The 14650-nt window shown below is 36.2% G+C and overlaps 1 protein-coding gene across 2 annotated transcripts in view; it reads left to right on the top strand.

The window, feature by feature from the left end:
* Window positions 1–14650, top strand: part of ARHGEF4 (Rho guanine nucleotide exchange factor 4) — a 175324-nt gene that overhangs the window by 146556 nt on the left and 14118 nt on the right. For both annotated transcript variants that reach the window (XM_088132236.1, XM_088132234.1), the window contains exons 7-10: window positions 9639–9818; window positions 11448–11642; window positions 12405–12584; window positions 13931–14163. In XM_088132236.1, coding sequence (XP_087988362.1) covers window positions 9639–9818; window positions 11448–11642; window positions 12405–12584; window positions 13931–14163 — 788 coding nt within the window. The remainder of the gene's footprint in view (window positions 1–9638; window positions 9819–11447; window positions 11643–12404; window positions 12585–13930; window positions 14164–14650) is intronic.

Genomic DNA, 14650 nt, shown 5'->3' with positions numbered 1-14650 from the left:
CTGGTGACAAATACCATCTGTACATCATTTTATAGAAATTCTCCTTCAAATTATTAACACAATGTAAATTTTAACCCTTTCATCCACATATTTTCCCATTGTTCCATTTGTATATTATGTCCAAAATTTTCGAACTTGTTCATCTTCTGTTTCAAATCTCAACAAAAGCTTATACGTTTTAGCAATAAGATGTTCATCACTGGCACACAATTCAGTTTTAAAAACAGCTTTGTTTTGTTCAAAACCATATATCTTGTTATGAACTTTAAAAGTTGTACATATGAAAACCAGTGGCATGAATGTCCTTGTGATGTCAAATCCTCTCTTGATTTTATTTTAATTTCTCCTTGATGAATATCAAGGATATTGCCATAAGTTAACCATTTCTGCTTAGTTACCATTTTTTTCCTATAAAATGCTTCTTGTGGAGATAACCATAGAGGTATTCTTGGACATAGTCTAGGCTTATATCTATTCCAAATTCTCAAGATGGCATGTCTAATAAAGTGATTCTTAAAATCCACATTAACCTTAACTTTATCATACCATAAATAGCCATGCCACCCAAATCTCAATTCATGTCCTTCCAATTTCAATAATCTGCTATTTCTCAGCAACACCCTTTCTCTCAACCAAACTAAACCACAAGCGGCAAAGTACAATTTGAAATCAGGCAAGGCTAAACCTCCTCTTTCTTTAGCATCTTGCAATACCTTATATTTCACTTACAATTTTTTACCTTGCCAGATAAATTTAGTTATATCCTTCTGCCACTGCTTAAATGGTAAATCAGTAGTCACAATCAGTATTGTCTGAAACAAAAATAGCATCCTAGGTAAGACATTCATTTTTATCATAGAGATTCTTCCCAACAATGATAGTTGTAATTTCTCCCATCTTAACATATCTTTCTTAATTTCATTCCATGTCTTAAATAATTATTCTGGAACAAGATACAATTCATATTTGTCAAATTAACACCCAAATATTTTTTTCAATCTTAAAACCTGTTTTATTCATCAATTCTATTTGGTCTTGTATCTTCATATTTTTTGTTGGCATATTTGTCTTTTGTTTATTAACCTTAAATCCAGCTAGTGCACTAAATTTCTTTAATTTTCTCATTAGTATTTCTATCCCTTTCAGAGGATCTTCTAGCACCAACACCAGATCATCTGCAAAGGCTCTCAATTTATATGTCTCTTTCTTGATTTTAACTCCCATTATCCTCTCATCTTGTCTTATATCTCTATTTAAAACTTCCAAGACCAAGATAGTGGGGGTAGTGGACATCCTTGTCTTGTGCCTTTTTGTATCTCACATGGTTTCATTAACTCTCCATTGACAATAATTGGTGCTTTCTGTGAGATATAAAATGATTTAACTGATGTTATAAAGTTCTCACCAAAGTCCATATCTTCTAAAACTTTGGACTTTGTGGTTGTTAAAGCTTTGAAGAATTTTGTGAGAAGGGACAAAGAAAAAATGAAATCAAGTTCTATGACATTATATGATGGGGCTAAAGATCAAGATTGTTAGAAGTAAAAGGAAGGAATATAAAGTTGGTTTATTTGATCAAGGTTAAAATAGATATGTTGCTAGGTCTAGTAACCCTTAATGGACTTTTGCTGAAATGAGAAGGCTTTAAGGATGTGTTTAAAGATAAGAAATGGAATATGGGAAGAAGAGATTATTTGTTGTATTTTAAGAGAAGGTGATAAGTTACTAAAATTGTTTATACTTGTGAAGAAGGGGGAAGTTCTTTATTTCTTTTCTTTTGGGAATATGGGAAGAAGAGATTATTTGTTGTATTTTAAGAGAAGGTGATAAGTTACTAAAATTGTTTATACTTGTGAAGAAGGGGGAAGTTCTTTATTTCTTTTCTTTTGGGAATATGGGAAGAAGAGATTATTTGTTGTATTTTAAGAGAAGGTGATAAGTTACTAAAATTGTTTATACTTGTGAAGAAGGGGGAAGTTCTTTATATATTTTCTTTTTCTTTACTATGTTCTTATTTTTTCTTTCTTTTCTATTTTTCTTTCTATTTTCTCTTTTCTGTGCCTATTTTTTCTTTTTTTTCTTTTTAGTTTGTATTAGTTTTTATATTTATTAAAAAGAAGATAAAGTAAGTTTATACTTCATCTTCCTCTTTGAATTAGGTAGGTGGTGCCTGTTGACACAATCTTTGTTGTTGTTGTTTTTAATATTAAACAACAGTCTGGCTTTGGCACTTTGTGTTCAACAAGAGATTCCTTACAAATCTTCCTCACTTCCAACTATCAAAGTGGTATCATCAGCATGTTTCAGGTTGTTGATGTTTCTTCCAGAAATTTTAATTCCAATTCCTATTTATTCTGTGCAGCATTTCTCATGATATGTTCTGAGAGAGAGAGAGAGAGAGAGAGAGAGAGAGAGAGAGAGAGAGAAAGAAAATAAACTGTTACGGTGCAGTTTTGGCATATTCCTTTCCCAGTTATGAACATTTCCCTGCTCCATATTCCTCTCTAGCTACTTATATTGCATTCCTTCAAACAATAAAATTGCTATGGCTGGAGATGCATAATACTTGGTTGAAGCTATGCTGAGATTAATAGAAGCCATTGCATTTAAACTGTAAAAGGGTAAGAAAAATGTTTTACGCTTAGAATATTATTATAGAGCTGAAATAGTGTTTCCCAAGGTTAGCATTAGGCTCCTAAGAACTTAGAATTTTCTATTTCTCATCATGTAATATCATTTGTTTCATTTTTGGTTTAGTGTGATATATAAATTCACTGTTGTTTGATGATTATATACATGAATTGGCAGTACATATAAGGCAGCCCACTATGGCTTGTTCAGCGAACCATGATTTAAAAAAAAGCAGGCTTACTTTAATGTATGAACCCAGCCATTTTCATAGGAAGACCATTTAAAGCAGAGGCAGACAAATAGCAGGCTTGTGAGAGTCACTAAAAAACCAAGCCAAACAAAATGAGCTTGAAATCCACCCACAATGGCCAAGCTCAAAATGCTGGTAGAAGAGAAAGCAACATAGTTTTATCCAATGAGATGCACTCAGCCAGCCTCTTCCTCTGCACCAATTTGGTCCTGTTCTGTTCAGTTTTTGGAGAGTTGGACAGAGTTTTGAGCCCCATTATAAAATTTATTTCTGTTTGTTGGGGTGGAAACTTAAAGGAGTTCCACTAGAAAGCTTCCTTCAATGGTCAAGCAGAAGTAGTTTTAAATTTCCTTCCCTATACCTCATTGACCTCAACTTATGATCTCCTTCTTTTTACTATACATGACTATAAATGGTCTCTGATGCTTTTATCAATCTTCTACCTACTAAAAATAAAAGTAGGTGACATAGTATTTTTAATCTAATCCTTTTTGCCCATCAAAAGGATTTTCTCTGCTGGTGAATTTTACACACCAATTAATTATGTCCCCTTATTTCATCTGTCTTGCCCCCCCCCAACAAACGTGTTATGATTATGTTTATTGATTGATGGTTGACAGTTACTTCTGCAACCATAATCACAAGGATATCACATTAATCAATTATGTCTGCATTGGGCAAAAACCTTTGGGACATGACATTTTAGTACTATTGGCGGCAAAAAGAACAAGAGCTATATTATTGTTGCTTACTTTACCTACAATATTTATAGGTTGCCATTTAGCAAAGGTTTTTTTCGGGGGTGGAGGTTATACCAAGAAACAAAACAATTTACAAATTAAGAGCAATAAAAACAACAGAAGTTTATAATAGCACAAAATCTATTGCATTAAAAAGCAGCTTAGATCTAAGCCAGACTGAAACATTTGGAAAAGTAAAAGGATCTTCATATGACTTAACACCACTGTTTGCAAGGACAGTGATAGATTTCCAGATGAGGGCATTCAGTTGCAAAGGGAACAAACGTGTCCTTTAATTTTTCTGGTCTAATACTATGAAGGCCCAGAAATGGGCTAGAAGGTGGTAAAAAGGGACAAGCATGCTGTGATGTGCTTATAATTCCCAGTCCCATTTAGCAATCGTGCAGCTGTATTTGGAACTAAGAGATGTTTCTGTGCTATTTTCAAAAGTAGCAGCATGTAATTGAAATAGTCCAAGCAGGATGACACCAGGGTATGGATGACTGAAGCAAAGCTAACACTTTATAGACAGAATAGGTCAGAGTCAAAGCTGATAAAAGATATAGAGTAGAGGCTATTCTTACTTCTAGCGATGAAAATGGAGTGGTAAACACACTCAGATTAAAAACCTGATTCTTTAGGGCAAAAATTCTGTCATTAGGTCTCCTGGTATTGGTAAAGTGCAGCTACCATCCCCAACCATTATGACTAATAGTTGGGATAAAGGAATCTGTAGTTGAGAACATCTTGGAATCCATGAATGGGAACTAATGTTTTAAGTAAAAAGCTGCCATGGGCTGGTAAAGTTCTTACAGGGTAGCAAAGATTAATATCAGGAGTCACTGAGTTTCCCCTCGTTTCCTGTTAGAAAGGATATTGGGCCAATGCGTTCGTCTAAGAATGCAGCATGCTCTAGCCCCATCCATCAGGTACAAAAGCAAGAATTGCTAGGCTGTCTGTGTTTGTGCAGTCACATTAACAAGTGTTGCTGGGAGAGGGGCCAATGTTACTTGCTGCTTAAAGCCACTTTGAGAAATATTAACAGGGTATAATTCCAAATAAATAAATGAACTGAAATGAACATGAGCAGCATTTTTATCTTCTTCTAAAAATATATATACAAGGGAGTATTTATCCTTTAAAATTTATATTACAAAATTGCAGCAATTTTCATTAGGTTGGAAAGAGGTAACATTTGGATAAAGAAGACTGATTTACGTTGGCCACATGTCTATGTCTATGGATGGGTCTGTGCTCTCTGTTCTTTTAACTGCCATTCCAAAGAAGCAATGAGCAGGGCTTCTGGTAAGCCAGGCAGCTACACTAAACTGTTGAATAGTGGTCTCCACTCCTGTTGGATTACTGACAGCTACAAAAGAAGAAAGGGTGGGAATGGAGTATAGGAAGGAGAAGCATATAGCCACTTTAGGTCTAAAGGTGCAGGAAGTAGTTTAGGGTGATTTATGAGTGAATGGGCTTAAACTTTTAAACTGAGTGAAGGTTTTAGATCAAATTAAATTCAGCATATATTACAGGTGAAGCACTTACCTATTAATATTTTGGAACGAAGTGTTTTGTCAAGTTGCTGATCACTTAAAGCATTACAATATTTTAAGCTGAGGTGGTGGTGGGTGGGGAACAACAGGCTTCGGCTCAACCCTGACAAGACAGTGGGTGTTGGTTTGGGTTTTGGGGCCTTCTGGATCCAGGAATTTACCAAGGTGCTGGTTATGACCTTTAAAGCCCTATATTATTTGAGGAACCACCTCTTCTTGGGTACATCCATCTGTCCCATCAGGCCTGGCAGGAGGGGTATGTTATGGTTACCATCTCCGAAGGAGTTTCATGTAATGGGATCCAAGAGGAGAGACTTTTCTGCTGTGGCACCCTTTGGAACATCATCCCCACTGAGAAGAGATGAGCCCTGACCCTACTGGCCTTCCAGAAGGCCCTGAAAACTTGGTTTTGCCATCAGGCCTGGGGATCCCAAGGAAATATGGGGCCTGCAAAATGGCTGTATTGTGTGTAAGATTCTAATTGCATTCTCCTGTGTTTTCTATTTATAGTTTTTAATTGTTGTAATTGTTTTTAATGGTTTTGTTATAATTGTTTTGACAGTTTTTTGCTTTTGCTATTTTAATTGTGTGAGAGTCACATATGTGAGATGGGTGGCTATATAAATTCAACAAATAAACAAACAAACAAACAAATAAATAAACCACTTTAAGAATAATATATTGAAATAGTTTTACCCTAGTAAACAATAGAAACATGTAATATGTTTGTGAGAGTATTTTTAAAGTATTCATTCTTTTCCAGAAATCCTCCATGGCATATATGGGTGCCCAGGTGCTCTGTGATAACAATGTTTAATTTCATGAGCTGCTTATAAAATATTACTTAATTTGGAAGCAAAATGAAACAATTGTCAATTTGCTTCTATTTCATCAATAATTAGATTAAATAGTGTAAAAAGAATTCCTTCATCTTGCCTACTAAAAGCTGATGCTTATAATAGTAACCTTGCCTTTTAAACATGAAAATATTGCTGTTATATGTTTGCAAAAGCATTTTGCAGATCATTTTCTGACAGATTTGCATACCTTTTGGACTGGACAAAGAAGTTAGAGTCTTTTTTCTTAGATGCCATTTTTCCTACTGATACCAGAGATGTGGGCAGATTCCTTGGAGAAGGGCACCCAACTATATATGTATACTTTACTGTAGAGAATCCCCAAATGAAGTAGAATCAATGAAGTAGAAAATGCTACTCTTAGAAGGGCTGCATAGTAATTATACTCAAGGTTGCAGTGGTATGAGCTTCTTTGCGGGGAAACCCCCCCTCCTTTGAATAATTTGATTTAATTATTATCTATGAGTTTCAAATATTTCTTTTCTGGGTAAGCTAAGAGAGTAAATGATGGCAACCCAGATTTCTGGCTTCAGTCTAGATCCCTTCTTTTTCCCTCTCATATCAGCTTGATTGATGGTTGGAGAAATGCCAGCAGGAATGAAGTCTGTTTAGCACTGAGCCTTTCCCACAGAAAGAAAAAGTGAAAAATTATTAGTCTTGCAGATTTGTAGACCCATAGTTTATGCACAGGGTTGAGACTTTTAATTAACTATTCAGTGCAAATTTCCACTATCTCTTTAGGAGAGGCAGGCTTGCATCCCTTCTTAATTCAATTATTCGCAAGAGCACACTGGTAGTCACACAGACTGATAATTCAATTATTCTTTCCCAGCTGGGCCACTCATCCTGAACAAAAATGCAAATGGGATGAAACTTTTGAGCATGAGTTTTTGGGTAATTTTAGTCCAGCATAAGGCTCCAAAATACATGTGAACAGCCAGCCAACATTCCTGAGCTTCTTTAACAGGAGGAAAGTATGAAATGAGAGTCCCAGATGTTGACAAGCATTTGGTATGTGTAAAAGTTATTATTTTATTTTTTTGAATAACCTTTAGTATTTTAAATTCAAACACATGACTGTTTCTGGTTTTTAGGCTGCATATAGTTCAAGGAAGGGGAATCTGTGATCCTATATTGATGAACTTCTAAAATAATTCTAAGATAATATGTATAGTATAGGTGCAAAGGTCCTGTGTCCCACTCCTCAGATGTATGTATTTTTGGTGACTTATCTACAAATGTATTTATCAGGAAGCATTCTGATACATAGAATTTCCTTGATAAAAAAACTATTTATCATGTAATGGAAACTGGATTGTTTCTTGCCTCTTTGCAATAAACTGTGTTCCATGTTACTATGCTGAGCTATTGCAGATATTTCTTTCCAGAACTAAAGACCTACAAGTTTAACTGGATGAAGATTTCCTAAAACAGCTCTGATCTATGATTCATAAACTGCAAAAGAACAATATCCCCACAAAGTACAGAACTCTTACGTTTTTAATGTTGCCTAAAAGTTTTATTACAACATAACATACAAGGCAATTATGTGAAGATGAAGCATTTTTGAGAAATGGAGCTGAATAGTTCTGAGTGATTTATGCATAAAGATGTGTAGCTTCTCAGTGTGCGTTACAGTACATAGGAATAAATAGCTTTCCTTCATTCTAATTAACATATCTTTTTATTAATTTATTTCAATTTATATGGCTGCATATCTCAACATCATAACTCTGGGCAGTGAACAACAATTAAAAACATAACATAACAGAAACATAACAATAAATACATAATTGGCAGCTGTGATAAAACCCACAAGCATCAGCATAACCATCTCCCATGTGTTCTGACCCCATGCCCGGTGACATGGGCAGGTTTTCAAGGCCTGACGAACGCCAACAGGGTTGGGGGCTCACCTAATCTCCAGGGTGATGGTGTCCCAAAGAGCACATGCCATGACAGAAAAGGCTGTCTTCTGGGGTCCTGCCAGATGGTGCTCTTTAATAGATGGGATTAATAGCATACCCCACCTGCCAGATCTGATGGGACAGGTAGACAAAATCAGGGAGAGGCACTCCCTTAAATAACCCAGCCTGAAGCCATGAAGGGCTTTATAGATAACTACCAGCACCTTGAATTGAACCTGGAGCACATACTGGTAATTAGTGCAGCTTGCAGAGCAGAGGTGTAATATGCACCAACTGAGGAGTGCACATAATTACCCATGCTGCTGCATTTTAAATCAGCTACAGCTTCTGGAAGCTCTTCAAGGGCAGCCCCATGAAAAGTGCATTGCACTAATCCATTCTTAATGTGAACTGGTTGTTATATAAATATTTTTACTTATGGAGTGTCTGTGCAACTTGTTTGTGTGAAGATTGAATTCATGTCTAACATTGGAAGAACCTATTATTATTCCCCTATACAAAGGGAAAGTTATTAAGAGTGAGTGAAGCAGCTATAGGGAGTTAATGCATGCTTGGGAAGGTGTTCAGCTGTAATGGGCAGAAGGAATGACTTTGTGGGCAGGAGGAAGACCCACTACCAAGACAACAGTCAGATAAAAGAAAAGAGTTGGGGCAGAACTGTAACCTGAGAAAATGTCTTAGACAAGACCCTCCCTAATTCTCATGAAGATAAAGGGAAGGAGGGGGAAAGTGCATTCAGACTTGCAAGCTTCTTTTACTTTAACTTTATAATAAAAGTAGTATTGGCCTCCATGATTTTGATTTCCTAGTCTGGTCTTCCTTGAAGGGCTGACTTCAGAGGGCAACCAATAGCAAGGTGGTTAAACTCAGTTACACTGATGATGGGGTGCTGTTGGAAGAGCTGAAGGATCAGGTTAGGGACAGATCATCGTGGAGAAAATCTATCTATGTGGTCACTAAGAGCTGACAACAACTTGATGGTATGTGATCAATCAATCACTTATTCCTTTGAAACATATGACAGCCTGAAAACTGCTTGAAATATCAGTTGTCTAAATCTTAGGAAGGTATCGACTATGTAAGCCAGCTTCTTCAGCTATCTCTTCCAAACTGAATTTTGCAGAGAGCATACACATCAATTTCTGATTCACACTTCGGTAATAACTTTATTAGGATTAACTAATAGGTTTCAAGGTCTCCAAAATTCTTTATTATGTAGGATGTTACAAAACATACAGGATGGAGAGGAGGAAATTCTAAGACTTAGGTCAGATGCTATAGCCATGTGGTTTGTGGCTGAGACTCAACTTTAAGATGATGTTAGTAGATTGAACACAGTGGTTGCAAGTTTCAACAACAAAGCAAATGGTGGCTCCCCCAGCTCTGACAATACAATAACTAGCTGCTAATCTGTTTCTAACTATTAGCAAATTTTTTAGGCTCCTGGCTTGGCAGAAAAGAGAGGAAAAAGAAAAAAAGAAAATTAACAATATTATATCAGCAAAGCCATAATTTTGTTTTTCATTAGATCAATATAATGTACAACATCTCTTTTGAAGCCTACTGAATAGGTGGAGCAGAAACATCACCCTCCCCTTTTTTGCACTTTTCCCCCCAGCAAACTGTATCATCTCTCAAACATGACTTTGTGAAAATGATTGTGTTCTCTATTCCAGCTCATCAGTGATGGTGGTGTGGTCTATGCAGAAGCACTCTGGGATCATGTCACTATGGATGACCAAGAACTAGGTTTCAAGGCTGGTGATGTTGTTGAAGTAATGGATGCTACTAACAAAGAATGGTGGTGGGGCAGGATAATGGAGAATGAAGGCTGGTTCCCAGCCAGCTTCATACGGGTAAGAACCTATATAACCCTTCATCAATGAACTGGGGAGAGGAGACAGTTCTAATGCACCATTATGTAGTTTGAATACTGCTGGCTACTAGTTTTAATACATTTTTCATATACCAATAACTTGTAGCTGTCTGTCTTTCTTTTTAAACTCTGCATACCTGTTTTTGGATTTATACTAGGTGTTTTGTATGTTTCTCATGTTTATTCAGAAAGTCTTTGGATGTGATTGAAAAACAATGTTGGCAATTGCATTGGTCCTGGAAGAACTAGCACTTCCCATGATTTCAACACCATATCTCTGTGGATACAATTCAAGATTGTTAAGGACGTCATTCACATTCCTTTCTATGGTGCTCAGTTTGAGTGGAAGAGGAAAAAGTTATGAATGCTTGTTCTATGTGTAAAATAAAAACACATTTTTTTTAGGATGGAGATGCAGAGTTAAGGAATATATAACTATACAGCTGTCTTATATTGCTCATGTAACATGCTATCATTAATTCTGTATCCACATAAGTAAAGAAACTGTTGGATAAGTACGTCCAATAGATTCTTTGAATACTGGGGATAAAGTCCTTGAAATTTTTCCAAGATAAAACATTGATCAATTATCCTACTGGCCAATTACCTATTTCATTATCAAGTAAATACTTTCCCTGTGATATCATAAATTGTGATATTACACTGGACTTTCAAGAGGTGCTGAAGTACAAGGATAGAATAAGAGAATCTGAACTATGCAATCCATTTTTTCCCCCAAAACATATTCTAGATATATTGGATTTTAATTCCCAGAACTTCCAACAGGTGTTGCCATTTTTAAAATTGAATATATGATGTGGAACACACAGTTCTTATTGGATGGAAACTAATGATAGGCGACTTCTCCCAGGCTTGAGACTGGCAATTATATAAAAAAGTGGGGAATATTTATAGAGACATGTTTTTGTTTCCTCTAAGAATTCTGCATAGAACAAACATTGCCAGCTCCAATCCTTGAGCTCTGGAACATAGAACCCCTCCTTGTGAATCCTGTCCCCTTTATTAAGGTAGCTTCTGCATCTCTCTTCCCCCTTCAGCAGCTCCTCCATCTTACATTCTCTATTAGCAAAAGTTTCTTTCTTTCCCCTTCTTCATGCCTGTTTCATGGCTGTGGCTTATTACAGTTACTTCTAACCCTGGGGCATGTTCCTTCTAAGGTGCTTAAAAGAGATAGTTGTTCTTGAAAAAAGAATAGCACTGCAATAGTGCTAGAGATATTGGAAAAAGGATGGTCAGAGTATTCTCTTTTTTCCTCCCTGCTGGAGTTATGGTTGTTCCAGAGAAGAAGCAAAGACATTACTACTGAAGTAAATGGGAACAGTGACAGTCACTTGGATTGAGATGGGTGGCTATAGAAATTGCATGAATAAATAAATAACAAGAAAGACAAATGAATGACTAGGTGAGATGGAACAGAACTCAAAAGATCGTAATTAGGAGTTTCTTGGTCCATACCTTAAGCCAAGGCTTTTCAAATTCTCACTAGACAAAATAGTTCTAATAGGCTTCATCTTTCAACATGGATGCCTCAACTCCTCCCTCTCAATAGTTGAATAATGTTTAAGATAATAATGCACATTTGATACAGCTCCGAGTAAACCAGGATGAACCAATGGAAGACTATCCTCTGAAGTTAGAAGATGGTCGGGAAGAAGATGCAAGAAATGGTGCCCACCGCTATGGAATGGGGCACACAACAAAGGATCAAATGAGAACCAATGTTATTAATGAAATTCTAAGTACAGAGAGAGATTACATCAAACACCTAAAAGACATCTGTGAGGTAATGAGACATTCAAATAATATGTGTGTTATTTGCAAGTGTATTTTGGCCAAAGATGTTAATTAGCTGACATTTAAGGAAAAAAAAATAAGAATTCTAAAAAGCTTTGAACTCATTCTTGAGTTAAATATACCACTATTAATCTATTTCTTCTATATAATAGTTTATCTAATCTAAGCACTGAATCCCTTAGAGAATCTTTATTTGAGGGACCATAAAAGTGTGATAATTTCTACCACTTAATTTCTTTTCCATAGCAATAAAATATTTTGCCCAACCAGCTATTTAGTAACAGAGAAGAAAATAAGTTCAGGTTTAGCTGAAATTTACACATTTCCTTTGTGACTCAGGCATCATCCTACATAAAGTTTCATCAGGATTCTGAGAAAACCAAATCTGAATAAAATGCCAATGAAGCATTTTTTTTACATCTAAGTTTCTTACAATTGTAGAGTTTGGTTTTTGAATATGACCTGTAGATGCAATTTAGTTTCATTTAATGTGAGGCTTGTATTATGTCTGTCTCTAATTATGGGCATCTTAAAAGTAGAGATATCTTCCTTTGTACCAGTCTTTTGAGTTTTGAATGCAGAAACTCTGGGTTTGTTTTTATAATAACTGGTCTTTTCATTGCTTGTCCATAATAACTGAGTTGGTTTAGCACCATTATATCAATCTTCCATCCTATATAGCCTTATGACTAAGATAAAGTGGAACTGCAGGTTATTTTGATTTTGCCTTACAAATCTTGCTCCTTTCTAGGGCTATATAAAACAATGCCGTAAAAGAGCAGACATGTTCACAGAAGAGCAGCTGAAGACTATATTTGGGAATATTGAGGATATCTACAAATGCCAGAAAAAGTTTGTTAAAGCCTTGGAGAAGAAATTCAACAAAGATTGCCCACACCTAAGTGAGGTTGGCTCCTGCTTCTTGGAATATGTAAGTTGACACTTGTGCAAGTGAGCAAGCCAAAGACCAGATTGGTCAGGCCTTCTGGAAATTACAGTCACATCTAAAAAGGTGAGGCTATCCCGCAGTGTAATACAGCCATGCCCTTCAGGTGCATGAACTTCAACTCCCAGAATTCTGAGCAATGTCTGGACAGGAAATTTTAAGAGAAAAACCCCACACACCTGTGGTGGAGTGGCTGATATAATATTAAGAATGCCCTCTCCAAAGTTTCACTGAGCTCAATGAGCCCTATTCCTGGAAATTATACTTACGATTGTAGCCTAAAAGAAGAAAACATTGACAAGGACATTCAGATAATTGTAATAAATTACTGTTTTTATTTAAATGCTATGTTAAAGCTTAAAGTCTGACAACAGAAAAAAATGAGGAATAAACAGAGAAAGAGTGTTCATTGATTTCCATTATTTTTACCTAGTAGTGAATTCCTTTAAAGCAGTGTTTTTCAAACTTGGCAACTTTAAGATGTGTTGAAGTCTGCACATCTTAAAGTTGCCAAGTTTGAAAAACACTGCTTTAAACTCAGGGGAAGATCATTGGGAATTGTGCTGTGATTATAAAATGGCTGCCTCAGCCTTAAGCAATAGACTGAAGTGTGTGAGTGTCTCCAGCATGCAAGGTTACAGAGCTGGTTGTACATCCAAGATACCTCATTTTGGCCTCTTTCTCCCTCTTAAGGTGTGCTTGCACAGTTTCCTTTTCAAATTTAGTCTACCGCTTATGTCAATATAATTTCACACCTCTTTTATGATATAACAGGGAAAAAATATTAGGATTCATAATTGGCAGATTTTCTAATATAGAGGCTGAACTATAATTTATCTCCTGGCAGACAGGTTTCTCACATCAGCTGCCAAATGTCTATTTTCACTTGTCCGTAAAAATAAGAAAGCGGCACATACAGTACTAACTAAACCGTCAGAATGTCCATCTAAGGCAGCTTTTCTCAACCATTCTTCCTTGGAGGAACCTCTGCATAAAAATTATTATATTGACAGTTTGAGGTACATTGGTGTAAGGTGTAAGCTGAGTGTGTAAAAATTCCCATTACTGTGAACACTTGCATTGCGTGGCATGTAAAATTAGATATAAAATCACAACCTCTCGTGGAACCCCAGTTGAGAAAAGCTGCCCTAAGGTATTGTTCTGTTGTGCAAATGAATTGATTAATTTTATTGTTCAAGATTTCGCATGGAGTTGTACTCATATATTTAAAACTATTTTTATTTGTATTTTATGTTAGGCTGGATTACTGTGGTTACAAAAATAAAATTCATCCTGTTCTCCATAATATAATCTTTTGGCTTCCAATTCAGCAAAATGAGTTCCAGATCTACTCGGAGTACTGCAACAACCACCCGAATGCCTGTATGGAGCTTTCCCGGCTTACCAAAGTGAACAAATATGTCTATTTCTTCGAAGCGTGCCGTCTCCTTCAGAAGATGATTGATATCTCTCTGGATGGTTTCCTCCTAACGCCAGTTCAGAAAATTTGCAAGTATCCCCTACAGCTTGCAGAACTGCTGAAATATACCAACCCACAGCATAGGTATGGAGAAGTGAGGATTTAAAAAAAAAAAAAATGGAAGGGGAAATGCCATTACATTTTAGTTATCCTAACTCCTTTTGTTTGATGCCTACTAGAAATATTCCTTTTTAGTTAAATTTAAGCAGCCTTTTTCTTACAGATCTAGTAGGTTATTTGTTTTGTATGGGCGTGTTTCATTTCCTTCTGATAGCATTTGAAAACTAGTTGCCTTATAACAGAAGAATTCTTATACTTACTGACTTCAATGGAAGAGGATATCTGTACTCAGGGTTGAACTGTGGAATTCTTGGTAGTCTCTGAGCTTGGTTGATTGCTTGTGAGGCACTGATAATGTTACCTAGTTGGGTAATGAAATGTCTGCAGGCAAACAACCAAGCTCAAAGACTACCAAGAACTCCACACTTACTGACTTTTCAGTTCATAAGCAGAAGTCTTTTTTTAGGTACAGATAATCAGGAAAAGTTTGCAGATACGATCATGCAGCCCA

The sequence above is a fragment of the Python bivittatus genome, unplaced genomic scaffold, assembly GCF_059951505.1.
Source record: "Python bivittatus isolate LINGU-HERP-01145 unplaced genomic scaffold, Pbiv_v1 ctg000980_np1212, whole genome shotgun sequence".
In the NCBI taxonomy this organism is placed as follows: Eukaryota; Metazoa; Chordata; class Lepidosauria; order Squamata; family Pythonidae; genus Python; species Python bivittatus.
Note: the sequence above shows the minus strand (reverse complement) of the source record. Positions and strands in the feature narration are given on the sequence as shown.